This window comes from Arvicanthis niloticus, chromosome 1, assembly GCF_011762505.2.
Source record: "Arvicanthis niloticus isolate mArvNil1 chromosome 1, mArvNil1.pat.X, whole genome shotgun sequence".
NCBI classification, from domain to species: domain Eukaryota; kingdom Metazoa; phylum Chordata; class Mammalia; order Rodentia; family Muridae; genus Arvicanthis; species Arvicanthis niloticus.
The window spans coordinates 121,076,881-121,098,558 of record NC_047658.1 but is presented as its reverse complement, the minus strand read 5'-3'; the positions used below and the strand labels follow the sequence as shown (position 1 = coordinate 121,098,558).

Sequence of the window (21,678 nt, the reverse complement as noted above, 5' to 3'; positions counted from 1 at the left end):
AGTACATCCATGAGTGCTTTATTAATGAATGCAAAAATTTGGAAACAAGCCATATATATTTTAACACATCAATAGAAGGAGTATAACCAATCGAACATTACCCAATACTAAAATTAAAAGAGGTATCATTTCATAGAAAGACAGGAAGAAACAAGTGAAAAAAAAGAAAAACTGAAGGAAATTTATGTTATAAACCAAATCAATTATTTAAATTATTTCTATTTAAATCTAGCTATACTTCAAATCTCCCATTCAGGTCTGTGATCTGTATGTGGTCACAACACATATGCATACACACACATACACATACACACACACACACACACACACACACACACACATACACACACACCACTTTAAAATGTGTGCCTATCTATGTATCTATATATTTAAATGTGATAGAAAAATGAAAATGAGTGAATAGATCAAATACAAATTACCAAGGTATTACAAGTAAATAACAGCAATTCTTAAAAATTTTTTGACATTTTTATTATGTTATGCACTTGCAAATATTTTGATATAAAATAGACTTTTGAAGAAAATGGGTATGTTAGGCAGGAATCCCTCTGTATTGTAGAGTTTAAATCTAATTAATGCACAAAAATGTGGAAGAGAAAAATTACTTTCAACCTGAAATCTCACTCTTACATAAAAATTTTGCCTTTTCAACCACTTTCTTGAATGCATTGTTGACTTCCTTGTTCCTTAGGCTATAGACCAAAGGGTTTAGTGTGGGAATAACCATAGTGTAGAACATAGATGCTATTTTATCTGCATCCATGAAATGATTGGAACTTGGTTGTAAGTACATGAAAATGACAGTGCTATAAAATATGGAGACTACAGTGAGGTGGGCGGCACAGGTGGACAAAGCTTTTTGGTGTCCCTGGTCAGATTTCATCTTTAAGATGGTAGTAAATATAAAGAGATAGGAAACTAAGATGATCAGAAGAGCAAAGAAGACATTGAAGGTTGACAAAAAAACAAGAATCACTTCACTGAGGTGTATATCAGAGCAAGATAGAGCAAGGACTGCTGGAACATCACAGAAAAAGTGATGGACCACATTAGACTTACAAAAAGAGAGGCTGAATATGTCTCCAACATGAAAAATAGCATTCAAGAAACCACAGATATAAGAGCCAATGCTCAAACAAATACAAACACTTGTTGTCATCCTTGTGGAATAATGCAGGGGTTTGCACACTGCTACATAGCGGTCATAGGCCATTGATGCTAAGAGGTAATTTTCTCCAGTGGCACAACCTACAAAGAAGAACATCTGTGCAGCACAGGCATTATAGGAGACCATCTTGGTGACTATAAAGAACTCAGACATGACCATGGGAGTGACAGCTGAGGAGTAACCCAAGTCTACAAGGGACAGGTTACAAAGGAAAAGGTACATAGGGGTGTGCAAATGAGAGTCCATAAGAACCAACATTATCATTCCCATGTTTCCAACCACATCAGTGAGGTAAATGAGGGTGAACATGATGAAAAGGGGAACCTGCAGGCCTGGGTCATCAGTTAGCCCCAGGAGAATGAACTCTCTCACTTTGGTACAATTCTCCAGCAACAATCTGGGAGTCAGTAGATGTCCTATGGAAATGAGAATTAAAGGAAGAGAATGATAAAAATAGATTTTAGGGCCAATAAAAAATAAGTTATTGTGTTACTCAAGGTAGAATAGATATTTAATAAATACTAATGGTGCAGAGAGTATAGAGAAAATAGAACTGGAAGAGCTTATTATTTGTATGAATGTCAAGTTACTACATGGAAATATAAGTTACTAGAGAGACTACTATGTAGGTTCCTCAAAAAATACAAAAATGTTGAAAGGGATACCTTCTGAGGATGAATCCAAAGGAAAAAGATTCTATCAGTCTATCAAATAGTTGCCTGCATATCCACTTGCATTTTACAGCACCAAAGAGATAAAATCAAGCTAAGAATTGATTCCCTGAGCAAAGGAGTAGATTTTAAACCAGATGGTCAGCCCTGAAAATACACATACAAGTAACATTGTTATACAGACTAATAGTATACATGCTATATATCAACAGTTAATGAAAAAATAGAGCATGAATTTGAAAAAGAGGAAGGATGGTATATGGGGTAGGTTTGGAGAGGAGAAAAGGAAGGGGAAATGATATAATATCAATATTAAACTAAATAACTTTTTAAGTGGTATAGATATAAGTATATTATTCAGCTATATAATGAATTAAATCCTGTTATTTTCAGAAAAATTGATAGATGAATCCATTCTAAATAAAATAAACCAGACAGACAGACAGACAGACAGACACACACACACACACACACACACACACACACACACACACACATGCGTATTTCCATGTTGAAAGCTTTTTTGAAAAGTTGATGTGGATACTGGATAGTAATTAACTAGCAGCTGAGGAGAAAGTGGAAAGGAGCTATGGTTTGTCTCAATAGAAAGTAACTAAAAGAGTCAGAATGAATAAGCTATGGTTGGGAAAAATTTGTTCACAATAAACTGTTGTATCATTTAGAAAGAATGGAAAGAAATCAGTTTATGGCTTCACACCTAATAAGGAGAAAAAAATGTTCATATGCCTTATTTGATCAACACACTCTCAACACATGTATAGAGCTCAGAGATGTATACAATTATATTATTACAATACACATAAATTTAAATAAAATGGAACATCTTAAATGTAAATCAGCATATATATGTATGATATATATATATATATATATATATATATATATATATATATCATTAGAATGTAAGTTGCTACAGATACTACTATATAGGTTCCTCAAAATATACATAAATACATCAGAAGGGAACTTGTAAGCAGGCTGAAAACTTTTTTTTTGGAAGCTGCTGCTTTTTTTACCCAAAAACTTGATTGTTCTGGAAAGTACTCCTATTGAATTTCATTCTTGAAATCCAGGATCACAGCCAAAGAATGGACAGAGCTCAGGGAAGCATATACAAGAGTTGGGAAAAAACTGAGGTCCCCAAAGCAGATAGGAACTTCACAGGAAGACCAACAGAGTCAACTAACCTGGACCCTTGAAGGCTCTCAGAGACTGAACCACCAACCAAACTGCATAGGAGCTGGACCTAGACCCCATGCACATATGTAGCAGATGTGCAGCTCGGTCTTCATGTGAGTTCCACAGCAACTGGAGAATGGTGTGTCCCTAAAGCTGTTGCCTAAAGCTGTAGCTCCCTAGCCCCCAATTGGGCTGCCTTGTCTGCCCCTAGTAGGAGAGGATGTGCCTAGCCCTGCAGAGACGTGATGTACCAGGGTGGGGCAATACCCAGGGTGACCTCTATCCTCTCAGAGGAGGAGCAGAGGAGGATGGAGGGAGGGACTGTGTAATGGGGTTACAGGGAGCTGGCCAGACAATGATTGGGACGTAAAGTGAAGAAATAAATAAAAATGGATAAAAAGAAATTCATATAGCCTAGTATAAAAATATTATTGAACTCAGTTTTGGCTTGGAATCATCATAGTGCAGTTTAGATATCAATTGTTAGAATTTCAACTGCATAATTATTGGATTATGATCAATCCACGGGTATGTTTGGGTGAAAATCATCATTGGTAAAATTATTAATTGACTTACTTATTGTGAAGTTTAAAATTAGAAAAAGCAGGTGTTCACTGACAATGATTCCTTAACGTAGGTCCACCAAGTCTTTCTAAGCTTAGCTTTAAGAAGGTATCATATTTCATTAGTCCTTGCTCTTAGATGAAGAGTTATAGGAAATTAATGGTTGCTAAAAGAAAGAGAAACAGTATTTTCTAGGAGAGAACCCCTTGACATATTATCTAACTCCAAGTGGTCAACCAATATACATATGAACAACATCAACTATGAGAAAAGCACTGAAATTTATCTCAATTCTTGTTAGTTCACTTAGCCACATCTATGTATTTTTAAGGTGTCAATTTACATGTTTATTATTTTTGTTTGTGTTGTCCACCATGGCAGACTGATAAATTCAAAACTCAATCATAATATTTCCCATCATATTTGTGTTTCTTCCCTTATGGAAGCTATACATTTTCTGAGAATTATTATCCCCATCACTAATGAAAGTTCTGATACTTATCCCCCAATATTGCTTTTTAAAAGTTTCTAACATCAAGTTCTGTGTATAGATAACTTTTTATACACTGTTATCTCTCTGCTTTTATATAAATTAATTTTTTACTAAACCATATCCACAGTTTTGTATATACCAATCATACCTTCATAAAGTGATTTTTATGAGTATTATTAAAGTGTTGGAAGATTGCTCACTCTGTAAAGTATTAGTGTTGAAAATATAAGGACCTGCATTCGATCTCCAGGCCCCATTTTAAAGAACGTAAAGAATGATAGCATACACTTACAATTTCAATGCTGGGTTGGAGACAGATCTTTGTAGCTTACTGGGAAGCCAGATCTGCCTGCTTAGGAAGTTCTGAGACAGTGAAATGAGAAACTCTGCGTCAAGGACGAATGAATGAATGAATGAATGAATGAACAAAGCAGTCAGACAGCACCTGAGAAATGACAGCCAAGGCTGGCCTCTGGTCTCTACATATGCATCCTGGCTCTCACACACACGTTGACACAAATAAAAATGTATTTTTCTAGCTGTGTATAAATCTGATAGAAATTTACCTTGCCTCTGGATGAGAAACGAATTTTAAACATAAGAGTCTGAAATCAGAACTTCAACCATGTGCTCACAACACATAATGCTCACAAGAAGTTAAAAGAGCCAAGATCTCCAAGAAAAAAAAAAATGGGAGAAAGAATATTAACCTGGGACCACAAACCTGGGTTCAAGACTTGACTTTAGAATTTATTCTTACTGTGCCTTTGAACTGGTCACTCATTTGCTATTTATTTGAAAACTAAACAAAATAAAATAATCCCTCCAACATAATTAACAGAATTATAACTGCAATAGAATTTTTCTACCTATTCTTGTGAATAAATGGATTGAAAATCTGGGTTTTACACGTCTGAAACTTTGTCATGACAAAATGTATAAATTTGGGACAGAGGCCTCTGGCTAAGAGCACTGGCTGCTCCAGAAGACCTACATTCAAATGCCAGAACCAAAGTTATGGGTTATAATCATTTTGTAACTCCAATTCCAAATGTTTCATTGCCCCCTTCTGGCCTTCTTGGACACTGCGTGCAGGTAGCACAGAAACATACATACCAGTAAAAACACCCACACAAGTGAAATAAAAAAACAATTTTTTTTTACCAAAAAAAAAAAAAAAAAAAAATGTGTGAATTATTTTGGAGAAGTTCTATTTTGGAGACATCTTACAAATGTCACTTACCTTACTCCAACCTCAGTTTTGAATCAAATATACCATAAATACAGATTTATGTCTCTGAAGACCAAATAAAAGCAGTCTGATAAAATGGTTCAGGAACCAGTTGTAACTTTAAACTCATCCAATATAATTATGATTTGAAGTGTTTTCTGTCCCTTTTCACTGACTAATGAAATCCTCAGTTTGAGAGAGGCTGTTCAGAATACTAACCAATGTGTCCGCAGCACAGACCAACTCTGCTAAAAATCTATGTCACACAGAAGATTGTACTGTGATTGTACAGGCCAATGAAGGGGACCAAGAGGGAGTTATAGAGACATGCAGACATCAGGGAAATGGGCTCCTATGACACAACCGTAGCACCTTATCTATTTACTTTTAGCAGAAGCAATTAAACTGCCTTTGGGACCAAACTTAATGGTTGCACAGGCATACAGATGCATCTGTGGTTTTTCTGTCATTTATTATTTTAACTAAAGCACAGTTTATGCAGATTAAATTGTACTCACCTAGGGACTCAGTTCTTACTTTAGAAAAAAATGTATATAATCATATACCTGGTTTTATCGTTATGCTTGCTTTTGCAAAATAATAAAAACATACTAATGACATCTTACAATATCTAGCATCCTGTATGGCTTATTTTTCCTACCCTAATGCATTTGTGTTTCACACATGAGACCTTGTTCCTTATGATTATTACATGGCATCTATTATGTGAATCTACCCAGATTATTTACTTATACATGAGTGAATGTATAATTTTTATTAATTAAAATTGGTACACATCTTTAATCCCAGCATTCAGGAGGCAGAGGCAAGAAGATCTCTGTGAATTTAAGGCTATTCTGGTCTACAAAGGCAGTTCCAAGCCAGCCAAGGCTACACACACACACACACACACACACACACACACACACACACACGAATTGTCTCAAAAATTAAAAATAAAATTATTTGGATATGGCATACATGTATACAATATATTTTGATTACTCTCAACCCCTAGCCTTTTCATCTTTCTCCCAAATCAAGTCCTACAAGTTCCTTTTCCATACTCATGTATTTTGGGTTGATTATTGACCCATAGGATTTAACCCAGACCATCTATGTAACCATGGATTTGAAGCGTCCAATGGTGCATTGTAAGTACACCAGGAATTCAACATGTGAAAACACTAATTCTCCTTCCCCAGTACCCAAGCTAGGTTTTAATATCAACTATCCTAAGAGAGTCACCAATATTTTTATGTGAGTATTCACTCTAGAATATATCACCTCTAGAAGTTCCCTTGTGAAATTTTAGGGTCACTTAGGTATGCTATCACATCATGTGCAAATGAAGTTAATTCTTCCTTTCCACATTGTATACCCTTGATGTCCTTCATTTCTATTATTGATCTACCTAAGACTACAAATATTGAATTTAATAGGTACAGAGAGAGTGGAGAGCTTTGCCTTGTTCCTGATTGTAGTGGAATTGCTTTGAGTTTCTTGCCATTTAGGATGCTGTTGGCTGTGGACTTGATCTAAACTGCCTTTTTATTTTTTGGTTTAGGTATGTCCTGTATTCCTAATCATTCCAGAACTTCATCATACAAGGAATGTTAAAAACTTTGTCAAATGCCTTTTCTACATCTAAGGAGATAAATCCTGTGAGTTTTTTCTTTCATTTCATTTATCTGGTGGATTACATTTCTTTATTTTCATGTATTGAACCACCCCTGCATATCAGGGATGAAGCTTACTGGCTTATGGTGGATGATCTTGTATATATGATCTTCAATTTGATTTGCAAGCATTTTATTGATTATTTTGGACCTAAATTTATAAGGAAATTAGTCTGTAATTTTTGGAGCAAGTAGACCATGCCACCAGACAGGAAAACTGGTAAGGTTGAAGCAGGATCAAAAACCGTAGGAAACTCATAATTGAGAATGATGGCAGGCATTGGAATCCATTCACAGCCAGTTTCTACCTGTCCTGGAACACACAGCCATGACAACCCATTGAGATGATCATGACATCCAGTCATGTAACATAAAAACCTAGAGTACTCCATGCTAATGAGGTATCTAAATAGGCACCAACTGTTTGGCCAATGAGCTTCCCTTCCTGGATATCCCTTCCTGCAAATGGTATTTTAATCTCTAGTTAACCCAGATTAAGATGTATGCATTCACATCTGCCTTGAAAATAAAGCAATTTGAATAAACAAGGACCATCTCCTTCATCAAAAATTGCTACAAGGGGATGGGAGGATTGTTGTTGGATATTTTATTTACATTTCAGATGCCAACACCTTTCCCCCATTCCCCTTCCTAGAAAACCCCTATCCCATGCCCCTTTTCCTTTTTGCTTTTATACTTTTTTTTAATGTTAATCGAAGGCTTTATAAGTTTGGTAATGCTCAATCAAAAGTGTAACCCAATACCCAACCTAGATATGTCAACTATCTTTGACTGGGGGAGACACCTGAACATCTGCCTCCATGTTCCTCCCTCTCTTTCTCTCTTTTTCTCTCTCTTATCACCTAGCTTCTCCTCTCCTTCTCCTCCTCTCCATACTCCTTCTCTTCCTCTCATCTTAGCTCTTCCTACATATCACCCTTCCTGATAAAATAAAACTTTTCAAAATACAATTAGAGGATAATTATACCAATTTGTACCAGGGAGGTACAAAATACTCCTAATACCCAGTCCATCATTTTGTTGACTAACCAGAACCTCTGTCATCTCTCCTAACTAAAACACTTAGTTCTGAATCTGGCTTTTTTCTTGGCTTTAGAATGAATGTCAGCTGAAAACCATCCACTCAAATCTTTTCTCTCAAAGTAAATAGCCAGGATTGGATATGAGACTATAAGTTCCCAACACCGTCAGAAATCCAGAATGACTGAGTTAACTGAAATTATGGGAAGCACAAAGCATAACTTCTAAAACTTAGCCAATTTATAGATACCACGGAACACCTGGACAGTACCTATACTACAAAACATTGGAGCATCTGATCTTCAGCCTTCTGGCCCAGGATCATCTGACAGACCTTAGTGATGCAGAATTATTAAGGGCTGATTACTCTGTCTAGGCAGATATAATCAGTCAACTATTCTGCAAGTGTGTCCTTTTCTGGACAGTAATTTGTCTGTAGATGGAAAGAGGCAATTCTTGCCTAGTTGTATCACTACAACTGGAGTAACTCCAAAGATGTTCAATTTTTTCTTAGAATCCAAGACAGGAAGCTGTCAGGAGCAGACAGGTCTCTAATCAAAATGAATATTAATACAGAAATGTTTGTAACATCAATTCTGTGGACTTTTGACATTTTGAAAACCAACTATCCATATAAGGTAATCTGGACTGTTGTCTGTTAACTCCTCTCAGCTATTTCTAAATAGAATATAGAAAACACCCTAGCAATAAACTCCAAGCCATGGATTTGCTATAGGCCCTTAACTCACAGGCTAGCCATCCCAAATCAGTTAAAAAAGTTAAAGAAGGACTGGGTCTAAGCCTTGTATTCCTAAATGTATTATACAGGCACAATGCCTATGAGAGTAACAATATTCATCTCACTTTTATATCAATTAGAAGCTCATACTAATGGAAACCTTAAATTTGAAATCAAAGTAAATTTTGTACCATTTAAGAAAGTATAACTTCATCTTGATAACAATTATACCAATTTCTACCACTAGGTTATGGCTATGCAATAAATCCTAGCTAATCCTCTCTGTTCCAACAGAACCACTACTTTTCCCTAGAAAGACAGCCCAATATTTACCACCTTAGTCCCCAAGCCCAGGGAATAGGGGTGCTGACTCTTCATTAACTTCTTCAAGCTGATTACAGGTGTTGAGATATTAGAAGAGGGGCAGGAGGAAGAGTAAATTGATAAGCCTCTGACGATGTGTCTTCACTGCATACAGATGGAATTCCAGGACCTCAAAGGTTTGAGCAGGTCTGCTCAGCTTGCCTGATGAGTAGATACACCAAGACTGGGTATTCTGCAATATACAATTCTCAAAACAAATTTCAGTATCAAGATAATTCTTAAGAGGGTTGACATTTTATTAAAGATGTTGGTTCTAACAACTTTTCTTTTCTTTCCTTTTTTTATTGGATATTATATTTACATTTTAAATTTTATCCCCTTACCCCATTCCCCCCACCACCCAGAAGCTCCTTATCCCATCCCCCCTCCTCCTGCTTCTACAAGGGTATGCGCCCACCTACCCCCCACTCCCACCTCTCCACCCTCAGATTCCCCCCTACTCAGTGTTCAGCCTTCATGGGACCAAAGATCTTCTCTCCCACCTATGCCCAACAAGGCCGTCCTCCCCTACATATACAGCTGGAGTCATGTGTCCCTCGCTATATGCTCCTAGGCTCATAGTTTATACCCTGAGGAGCTCTGGTTGGTAGGTATTGTTGTTCTCCTCATGGGGCCAGCAACCCTTACAGCTCCTTCAGTCTTCTCTCTAACTTCTCCATTGGGAATCCTTGATCAGATCAGTGGTTAGCTGTGAGTATCTGCCTCTAGGTATGTCAGACTCTGGAGGACCTCTAAGGAGATAGTCCTATCAGGCTTCTGTCAGCATGCACTTCCTGTCAGTCATCCATATCAGCGTCTATTTTTGGTGACTGCACATGGGATGAATACCCAGGTGAAATGGTCTTCAGACAGCCAATGGGAGGCTTTCATGGTAAAAATCTCTCCCTAAATCTCCCAGAGAAGGCCTTCTCTCTTCTAGCCCCTCAGTACTCTCAGTACTCACTTGAAACCAAACCAGATTCTGTCCATCACTGGCTCAGACATCTCCTTTCTGCTTGGCATATAGAGAAACATGGACCCATGGACTCTTAGCTGTCCCCATCAGTGTCTGGATAAAAAGAAGTTTGAGAGCCATGGCATCCATCAGAAACCTAGCTGTAACTCACCCCAGGAAACACAGGCTGGGACCCCCATACCAGATTGTATTCTGCCTTCCTGAGCTGCGCTCCTGCATCCTGAAGGCAAGGCAGACATGCAGCTCCGCAGTAATTCCCTTTCATTGTTATGTCTTCATATGGTTTGGGTACCAGGTTAATTGTGACCTCATAAAATGAATTGGGCAATGTTACCTTTATTTCCATATTGTGGAATAAGTTGAGTATTGGCATTAGCACCACTTGGTAAATCTGTTAGAATTTTGCAACAATAACATCTGGACCTGAGTTTTTTGGTTGGGAGACTTTGAATGAGTGCTTCTATTTCACTAGAGGTTATTATCTATTAATCTTGCTTATCTGATCTTAATTTAACTTTGGTAAGTGGTACCTATCAAGACAATTGACCATTTCTTTTATACAGGAGCAATTTTGGGTCAGAAGTTTCATAGGTGGGTTGATGTGCCCATACCTCCACTGAAGGTCCTGTCTGACTACTGGAGGTAGTCTCTTCAAGTTCCATATACTCACTGTTGGGCATTTTGGCTGAGGTCACCTACATTGAGTCCTGGGAGCCTCCCCCATCCAAGATCTCTGAAAGTTTCTAGATGTTCCTCACTACCACCACACCCACAGCTGCATATTTCCATTTATTCTCCTGCTCCTCTGGGCCTCTCTTTTGTCTCCACCCATTCCTGATCCTGCCTTCTTTTCCCCTCCCTCTTATATCTCCCACCCAGGTCACTTCCACCTTCTGCCTCCCATTATTATTTTGTTCTCCCTTCTAAGTGGGATTTACACATTCTCACCTGGCCCTTCCTTCTTGTTTAATTCCTTAGACTATTCATGGTATATCAGGGGTATTTTGTATTTTTGTCTACTTATCAGGGTTAACCAGGACCTGCTCAACATGGGATCCATTCCATAGGTGAGAACCAATCACTGAAAATATTATTAATGTTATTTTGTGTTTTCATATAGGAGTCTAGTATGGCTCTTCTCTGAAAGCTCTTCAGCAGATAACTGAGACAGCCAACCATTGGACTGAGGTTGAGGTCCCTTATTGAAGAGTTAGGAGAAGGAAGTGAAATGATGGCAACCACATAGAAAGACCAAGAGTGTCAACTAACATGGAAACTCCCAGAGACTAAGCCACAAATGAAAGACTATACATGGGCTGGTCTGAGGTCTCAGGCATATCTGTAGCAGAGGACTGCCATGTCTAGCCTCAGTAGGAAAGAATAAACTCTTTCCTGAAGAAAAAAAGATGCTATTGAAAAGGGATATTAGAGAAAATAGATGCTAGTGGGGTGAGTTGGGAATGGTTGTGTGGGTGGGGGAGCACCTCCTCAGAAGTAAAGGGGAAGGTGGATGGGGTGAAGAACTTTTGAAGGGAGTATCAGGAAGAGAGACAAAAAAAAGCCTCAACAGATACAAAAAGATTGAAATAATCCCATGCATTCTATCAGATCACTACAGACTAAGGCTAGACTTAAATAACAACAGAAAACCCATATACCCATAAAAACTGATCAACTCTCTACTTAATGATAACTTAATCAGGGAAGAAATAAAGAAATTAAATACTTCCTGGAATTCAATGACAATGATGACATAGCATACCCAAAATTATGGGACACAATGAAACCAGTGCTAAGAGGAAATTTTATAGCACTAAGTGCCCTCATAAAGAAATTAGAGAGATCCTACACTAGCAACTTAACAGTATACCTCAAAGCTCTAGAACAAAAAAAAGCAAACACACCCAAGAGAAGTAGAAGACAGAAAATACTCAAAATCAACCAAATAGAAACAAAAAGAATGATAAACAAAGAGTCAACAAAACCTAAAGCTATTTCTTTGAGAAAATCAACAAGATAGATAAACCCCTAAACTAACTAAAGGGTACACAGACAAATTAACAAAATCAGAAATGAAAAGCAAGACATAACAATAGAAACTGAAGAAATTAAAAAAATCCTCAGATCCTACTACAAAAGCCTATACTCAACAAAATTCGAAAATCTAGAAGAAATGGATCATTTTCTAGACATATATTTTATACAAAAGTTAAATAAAGAGGAGGTAAACTATCTAAACAGGCTCCTACCCCCTAAGGAAATAGAAGTCATTAAAAACCTCCCAACCAAAACCTGAGGAGCCAGCAGACTCAAGACCTATCACCCCCCCAAATCCTTCACCCGACCTCCCACACAAACTCCACTTCACTTCTTACCTGTGTCTTCCCCCTAGGGCACATCACCAGCTGGTCTGTTCCTCTAAAGATCCACAAACTGAAAGCCTTCCAGGAGTTCTGCTGCATGCAGGGCAAGATAACCACAGTCTGAAGGCCTCCTTGGAGAACAACTACATGCAGGGCAACAGTTTGATTGCGCCTCTAAAGATCCCACAGCCTGAAGTCTCCCAGGAGATCTACTGTAGCCTGGACAACAGATCTCTACTGTGTACAGCACTATGAAGACCACACAGACTGAAGGTTTCCCAGGAGGTCCACAGGCCTTCCAGGAGACCTGCAGCAACCTATGAATACAGGAGGCAGGCTCCAAACAGAGACAACAAGTTAAGCTAACACCAGAGATAAGCAGATGTCAAGAAGCATGCACAATACCATAAGCAACAGAAGCCAATATACATCATCAAAAACCCAATTTTTCCATCACAACAAGCTCTGGATACAACAACACACCTGAAAATCAGGATGCTGACCTAAAATACTATCTCATGAAGATAATAGAGTCCTTTAGGGATGATATAAATAACTCACTAAAATAAATACAGGAAACTACAAGGTAAACAGGTAAAAACCCTTAAAGTGGAAACAAATCCCTTAAAAATATAGAAAATGCAATCAAACAGGTGAAGGAATTGACTAAAACAGTCCTAGACCAAAAAGTGGAAGTAAAAACAATAAAAAAGCACAAATGAGCTGCTCGCCCCTCCTCCAGTCTGAGGCCTGTTGGTGAGTGCACCCCGGATACCTCCAAACACATTCTGGGGGATCCATAGAACCTATAGCCAGCGCTAGCACTCCCCTTCAGCTGCTCGCCCCTCATCCGGTCTGAGGCCTGGGCTGGACCTCTGCCCGGCCAGCTTGTGAGTGCACCCTGGATACCCCCAGACACATTCTGGGGGATCCATAGAACCCATAGCCAGTGCTAGCACTCCCCTTCAGCTGCTCGCCCCTCTTTCAGTCTGAGGCCTGGGCCAAACCTCTGCCCATCCAGCTTGTGAGTACACCCCAGAGGAAAAATCATAGCTCTAAGTGCTCACAAAAAGAAATTGGAAAGAGCATACATTAACAACTTGACAGCAAATCTGAAAGCATTAGAACAAAAAGAAGCTAGTATACCCAAGAGGAGTAGACGGCAGGAAATAATCAAACTCAGGGCTGAAATCAACCAAATCAAAACAAAAAGAACTATAAAAAATATCAACAAAACCAGGAGCTGGTTCTTTGAGAAAATCGACAAGATAGACAAACACTTAGCCAGAATAACCAAAGGGCGCAGAGACAGCATTCAAATTAATAAAATCAGAACTGAAAAGGGAGACATAACAACAGAAACAGAGGAAATTAAAAAAAAATTATCAGATCCTACTAAAAAGGCCTATATTCAACAAAATTGGAAAATCTGGAGGAAATGGACAATTTTCTAGATAGATACCAGGTACCAAAGTTAAAGGAGGAGCAGATAAACCATCTAAACAGTCCCATAACGCCTAAAGAAATAGACACAGTCATTAAAAATCTTCCCACCAAAAAATGTCCGGGGCCAGATGGTTTCAGTGCAGAATTCTTTCAGACCTTCAAGGAAGACCTAATACCAATCCTCTTCAAGCTATTCCATCGAATAGAAACAGAAGGAACACTACCCAATTCATTCTATGAAGCTACCATTACACTCATACCTAAACCACAGAAAGACCCAACAAAGAAAGAGAACTACAGACCAATCTCTCTTATGAATATTGATGCAAAAATACTCAATAAAATTCTCGAAAACCGAATCCAACAACACATCAAAACAATTATCCATCAAGATCAAGTAGGCTTTATCCCAGGAATGCAGGGATGGTTCAATATTCGGAAATCCATCAATGTAATCCACTACATAAATAAACTCAAAGAGAAAAACCACATGGTCATCTCACTAGACGCTGAGAAAGCATTTCACAAAATTCAACATCCCTTCATGTTAAAAGTCTTGGAAAGATCAGGAATTCAAGGCCCATATCTAAACATAGTAAAAGCAATATACAGCAAGCCAGTAGCCAACATCAAACTAAATGGAGAGAAACTTGAAGCAATTCCACTATGATCAGGGACTAGGCAAGGCTGCCCACTCTCACCTTACCTATTCAATATAGTACTGGAAGTCTTAGATAGAGCAATTAGACAACAAAAGGAAGTCAAAGGGATACAGATAGGAAAGGAAGAAGTCAAAATTTCACTATTTGCAGATGATATGATAGTATACTTAAGTGAACCTAAAACTTCCACCAGAGAACTCCTAAACCTGATAAACAACTTTAGCAATGTGGCTGGATATAAAATCAACTCAAACAAATCAGTAGCCTTCCTCTATTCAAAGGATAAACAGGCAGAGAAAGAAATTAGGGAAATGACACCCTTCACAATAGCCACAAATAAAATAAATTATCTTGGAGTGAATCTAACCAAGCAAGTGAAAGATCTGTATGACAAGAACTTCAAGTCTCTGAAGAAAGAAATTGAAGAAGATCTCAGAAGATGGAAAGATCTCCCATGCTCCTGGATTGGCAGGATTAACTTAGTAAAAATGGCTATCCTGCCAAAAGCAATCTACAGATTCAATGCAATACCCATCAAAATTCCAAATCAATTCTTCATAGAGATAGAAAGAGCAATTTACAAATTCATTTGGAATAACAAAAAACCTAGGATAGCAAGAAGTATTCTCAACAATAAAAGAACCTCTGGGAGAATCACCATTCCAGACCTCAAACTGTACTACAGAGCAGTAGTGATAAAAACTGCATGGTATTGGTACAGAGACAGACAGGATGATCAATGGAATAGAATTGAAGACCCAGAAATGAACTCGCACACCTATGGTCACTTGACCTTTGACAAGGGAGCTAAATTCATCCAGTGGAAAAAGGACAGCATTTTCAACAAGTGGTGCTGACTCAACTGGAGGTCAACATGTAGAAGAATGTAAATTAATCCATTCTTATCCCCTTGCACAAAGCTCAACTCCAAGTGGATAAAGGACCTTCACATAAAGCCAGATACACTGAAACCATTAGAAGAGAAGTTGGGGAAGACCCTCTAATACCTAGGCACAGGGGGAAAGTTCCTGAACAGAACACCAATGGCTTATGCTCTAAGATCAAGAATCAACAAATGGGACCTCATCAAATTGCAAAGCTTCTGTAAGGCAAAGGACACTGTCAATAAGACAAAACAGCAACGAACAGATTGGGAATAGATCATTACCAATCCTACATCCGATAGGGGGCTAATATCGAATATTTACAAAGAACTCAAGAAATTAGACGCCAAATAACAAAATAACCCCATTAAAAATGGGGTACAGAGCTAAACAAAGAATTCTCAACTGAGGAAACTTGAATGGCCAAGAAGCACCTTAAGAAATGCTCAACATCCTTAGTCATCAGGGAAATGCAAATCAAAACAACACTGAGATACCACCTCACACCAGTCAGAATGGCTAAGATCAAAAACTCAGGTGATAGTAGATGCTGGCGAGGATGTGAAGAAAGAGGAACACTCCTGCATTGTTGGTGGGGTTGCAAGCTGGTACAACCACTTTGGAAGTCAGTCTGGCGGTTCCTCAGAAAATTGGACATAGCACTACCTGAGGACCCAGCTATACCACTCCTGGGCATATACCCAGAAAATGCCCCAACAAATAACAAAGACATATGCTCCACTATGTTCATAGCAGCCTTATTTATAATAGCCAGAAGCTGGAAAGAACCCAGATGCCCTTCAATAGAGGAATGGATACAAAAAATGTGGTACATTTACACAATGGAATATTACTCAGCTATTAAAAATAATGAATTTGAGAAATTCTTAGGTAAATGGATGGAACTAGAAAATATCATCCTGAGTGAGGTAACCCAATCACAAAAGAACACACATGGTATTTACTCACTGATAAGTGGAGATTAGCCCAAAAATCTGAAACAACAAAGATTTAACTACCAGACGACATGAAGCTCATGAAGAAGAAAGAACAAGTGAGGATGCCTAGGTCTTTCTTAGAAAGAGTAACTAAATACCCAAGGGAGCAAATATGGAGACAAAGTGTGGGACAGAATCTGAAGGGGGGTTGTAGGGAGACCATTCCATCTGGGTATTCATTCCATGGGCAGTCACCAAAAATAGATGCTGATAGGGATGTCAAGATGGGAAAGCTGACAGCAGCCTGATAAGGCTGTCTCCCTGAAGGTCCCCCAGAGTCGGACATACCCAGAGACAGATACCCACAGCTATCCATTAATCTGATCAAAGGTTCCCAATGGAGGAGTTAGAGAGTAAACTGAAGGAACCTTAAGGGCTGGTGGCCCCGTGAGGAGAGCAACAATACCAACCAGCCAGAGCTCCCCAGGGTCTAAACCACTAGCATAGGAGCACATATGGAGAGACACATGACTCCAGCTGTATATGTAGGGGAGGATGGCCTTGTTGGGCATAGGTGGGAGACAAGGTCATTGGTACCCTGAAGGCTGAGCACTGAGGGGGAGAATCTGAGGGTGGGGAGAGGGGCTGGGGGTAGGTGGGTAAACACCTTCATAGAAGCAGGAGGAGGGGGGATGAGATAAGGGGTTCCTGGGTGGTGGGGGAAATATGGTAAGGGGATAAAATTTGAAATGTAAATATTATATCCAATAAAAGAAGGAAAAATAGAAAAGCGGTTAGAATGAACATTCTTAATAAAATGTCAGCCCTCTTAAAAAAAAACTATCTTGATACTAAAATTTGTTTTGAGAATTGTATATTGCAGAATGATCAGCCTTGGTGTATCTACTCAACAAGCAAGCTGGGCAGACCTGCTCAAACCTCTGAGGTCCGGGAATTCCATCTGGAGGCAGCGAAGACACAGCATCAGAGGATTGTCAATTTGCTCTCCCCCAACTCCTCTTCTAATATCTCAATGCCCATAATCAGCTTGAAGAAGCTAATGATGAGTCAGCGCCCCTATTCCCTGGGCTTGGGGACTAAGGTGGTAAATGTTGGGCTGTCTCTCTAGGGAAAAGTAATGGTTTTGTCGGAATAGAGAGGATTAGCTAGAGTTTATTGCATAGCCATAACCTATTAGTAGAAATCTGTATAATTAATATCAAGATGAAGATATAAATTCTTAAATGGCACCAATTTACTTTGTTTACAAATTTTAAGCTTTTCATTGGCATGAGCTTCTTAGTGATATAAGAGTGAGATGAATATTGTTACTCTCATAGGCATTGTACCAGTATAACACATTTAGGAATACAAAGCTTAGACCCAGTCCTTCTTTAACTATTTTTAACTGATTTGAGATGGTCAGCCTGTGAATTAAGGGACTATAGCAAATTCATGACTTGGAGTTTATGATAAGGGTGTTCTCTATGTTTTATTTAGAAATAGCTGAGTGGAGGCAACAGTCCAGATTACCTTACATGGATAGCTTACATGGATGGTTTTCAAAACATCAGAAATCCTTAGAATTGACATGACAAACATTTCAGTATTAATGTTCATTTTCATTAGAGACCTGTCTGCTCTGGACAGCTTCCTATATTGAATTCTAAGAAGAAATTGAGCATCCTTGGAGTTACTCCAGTTGTGGTGAGACAGCCACTAGGCAAGAATTGCCACTTTCCTTCTACAGACAAATTACTGTCCAGAAAAGGACACACTTGCAGAATAGTCGACTGATTATATCTGCCTAGACAGAGTAATCAGCCCTTAATAATTCTGCAGCACTAAGGTCTGTCAGATGATCCTGGGCCAGAAGGCAGAAGAACAGATGCTTCAACATTTTGAAGTAGAGCGAGTGTCCAGGTGGTCAGAGGTCTCTATAAATTGGCTAAGTTTTAGAAACTATGATTTGTGCTTCCCACAATTATAGTTAACTCAGTCATTCTGGATTTCTGATGGGGTTGAAAACATATAGCTATTGACCTTAAGAGAAAAGATTTGAGTGGATGGTCGTCAGCTGACATTCATCCTAAAGCCAGGTTCAGAACTAAATGTTTTAGTTAGAATAGATGACAGAGGAGCTGGTTAGTCAACAAAAGGATGGACTAGGTATTAGGACTATCCTGTACCTCACTGGTACAAATTGGCATAATTATCCTCTAATTGTATTTTGAGAGAAAAGTTTCATTTTAACAGGAAGGTTGATGTGTAGGAGGAGCTAAGGTAGGAGGAGTACTGAGAGAAAGAAAAGGAGTAAGAAGAGGAGAAGAAGAAGGAGAGGAGAAGCTAGGTGATGAAAGAGAGAAAGAGGGGGGAGACAGGGAGGCAGATATTCATGTATCTCCACCAGTCAAAGATAGTCGTTATATCTAGGTTGGTCAGTGGGTTACACCTCTGATTGAACAATTCCAAACTTATAAAGCCTATGATTAACATTATTTTTTTAAAAATGTATAAATGCAAAAAGGAAAAGGGGGCATGGGATAGGGGTTTCCTAAGGGGGGTGGGGGAAATGGGGATAGGGGATGCCATCTGAAGTGTAAATAAAATATCTAAAAAAAAAAAAAAAAAAGCACAAATGGAGGCAAACCTTGAAATGGAAAACCTACAGACGAGATAAGGGACTACAGATACAAACATCACCAACAGAATAAAAAAAAATTGAAGAGGGAATCTGTTGAAGCCCAAGCTCGAGTCCCTGTTCGGGCGCCAAAATAATGTTGGGGTTTACACTAGCCCCACTTTGGGGTGGCCAAAATAAATGTTGCAGCCCAGGCAAAATATTGAAGCCCGGGCCGACCCACGTTTGGGTACCGTCTGTTGGAGTCCACACTAGCCCCACGTTGGGGCGGCCAAATAATGTTGGGGTCCATACTAGCCCCACGTTCAGGTGGCCAAAAACTTCTCAACACAGGCAAAATGTTGAGGCCCGGGCCGACCCACGTTTGGGCGGATTATTGGAGTGTGCTCAGCTGTTGTAGGCTATTGTAATCCAAATCTCATGTCAGGGTATATGGCTCAAGATGGCTGCAAAGCTGATAGCCGCTTTCTGCTAAAAGTCGGCCCCCAACAGGAATCACAGGTGTAGAAGACACCTTAGAAGATATTGATACAATGGTCAAAGAAAATTCAAAACAGAAAAAACTCCTAACCCAAAATATCCATGAAATCAAGGACACAATGAAAATACCAAACCTAAGAATGATAGGAATAGAAGAGAATGAAAATTCTCAATTCAAATTACCTGAAAACATCAAAAAAAATCATAGAAGAAAAGGTCCTCAACATAAAAAAAGAGAGAGAGAGAGATGGCCATAAGTGTACAAGAAACCTATAGATCACCAAATAGATTGGACCATAAAAGAAAATCCTCCCATCACATAATAATCAAAACACCAAAAGCACAGAAAAAGAAAGATATTAAAAAACTGTAAGGGAAAAAGGCCAGGTAACATATAAAGGCAGATCTATCAGAATTATACCAGACTTCTCAACAGAGACTCTAAAAGCCAGAAGATCTTGGGTAAATGTCATACAGACCCTAAGAGAACAAAAGTGCCAGCCCAGGCTACTATACCCATCAAAGCTCTCAATCAACATAGATGGTGAAATCATAATATTCTAAGACAAAACCAAATTTAAACAATACTTATCCACCAATCTAGCCATATGCAGGATTCTAGAGTAAAACTGCAACACAAGGAGGACATATAACCAAAGAAAAAAACAAGATATTAATCATCTCATAACAAAGCCAAAAGGAGAGAATCATGTGCATATAATGTCTCATACAACAACAAATATAACAGGAACTAACAATCATCTGTTGTCAGCTCCTTGTCAGCAGGTCCAGGTGAGAGGAGAGATGTTCCAGTCTCACTGGGTCTCTCCAGGGCTGAGAGGGATGGTGTCTATGGCCCAAAAAAAACACACCAAGCTAGGAGTCTTGTCGAAGCAGGAACTCAAGTTTATTTCATCAGCGTCTCTATTATATAAATTTGGAGCATAGAGAGGGGGATTTTTGGTGGGGAGGTAGGGAAGGTTGACAGAGGGTATGAGGTGACTGACAGGGTCAATGTCAAGCTTTATATCAGCAATGGTGGGGCAGAGACAGGGCCAAACAGTTCTTGCTGAGTCACCCTGATACTGAGATAGGTCTCAAAACTTGATCCAGGTTTGGGCTCTCCCAGAAGGCCACAGAAACTTGAGCCAGGCTCAGGTTTGTCCACAAGGTCCAAATCAGGGCCAAAATGGGACCCAACTTCTCCCCTGTTTGTTTTTGTAATAGGCAGGTTACATTTCTTCTGTCTTAGGTTGTCACTCCATTTGGGGATCTTACCTGTCTCTGGATACCATGTGTCACTCTGGCTCAAGGGGGCATGCTCCATGACCTGTCTTAGGTTGTCTCAGTGCATCTGAAATCTTACCCATCATTGGTCAGGTAGAGAGCTGAAGAGGGATGGGTGCTTATAGGCAGAAGGATATCTAGATCCTGGCTTAGAATAGACAAGTCTTTGATAATGGACTTCAACTGGGTAAAGCCAGACTACTTCTATCCTCTGATAGATAAATTGAGTGAACTTATTGAGCACACATGGCCTGACAATCAAGATAAGGAGAAGGAGAAGAAAGGAACCAAGGAGGGGTAGGAAATAGGGTAATAGACTATGGAATCCAGACCACAACGGGTTGTCTTGGTCTTTGCCTCCTTTCTAGGTCTTCCTGAAGCTTCTTTGTCTTGTTTTGGATGATCTTGTCTCTATTATCATAGAAGCAGCATTTTTTCTGTAAGAAGAGACACATACCCCCCTTCTTGGCTGTTAAAAGGTCTAGTCCTCGTCTATTTTGAAGGACCACCTCAGCTAGTGAGTCAAGCTGTTTTTGAAGACCAAACAGAGTACTGGAGACAAGATTAATATCACTAACCAATTGTTGAGAGAGTTTTTGATAGAGGTTGGTGTCCACTCCAATTTCAGCTAATCCTGTGGCTATACCAGCTGTGACTCCCAATCCAACTAGGAAGGGCATCATCTGGATTGTCCTTTTGGTCCTCCTCCAGATAAGATCAAATGAGGGGATGAGTAAGGGCCCATCTTCCAGGATGATGCCTATGTCACGAGAGAGAATTGATAGGGCACATAGCCCAGTCCATTAGGGGTGGGGGCAGGTAGTTAAACAC

The 21,678-nt window shown here is 39.1% G+C and overlaps 1 protein-coding gene across 1 annotated transcript; it reads right to left on the bottom strand.

Moving 5' to 3' along the window:
- Positions 1-628: 628 nt before the first annotated feature.
- Positions 629-20,887, bottom strand: LOC117723840 (olfactory receptor 5B2-like). The gene is made up of 2 exons (XM_034523434.1): positions 20,839-20,887; positions 629-1,605 (listed from the first exon to the last, which is right to left on the bottom strand). The coding sequence occupies exons 1-2, from the start codon at positions 20,885-20,887 to the stop codon at positions 629-631; spliced, it is 1,026 nt and encodes a 341-aa protein (XP_034379325.1).
- Positions 20,888-21,678: the final 791 nt, after the last annotated feature.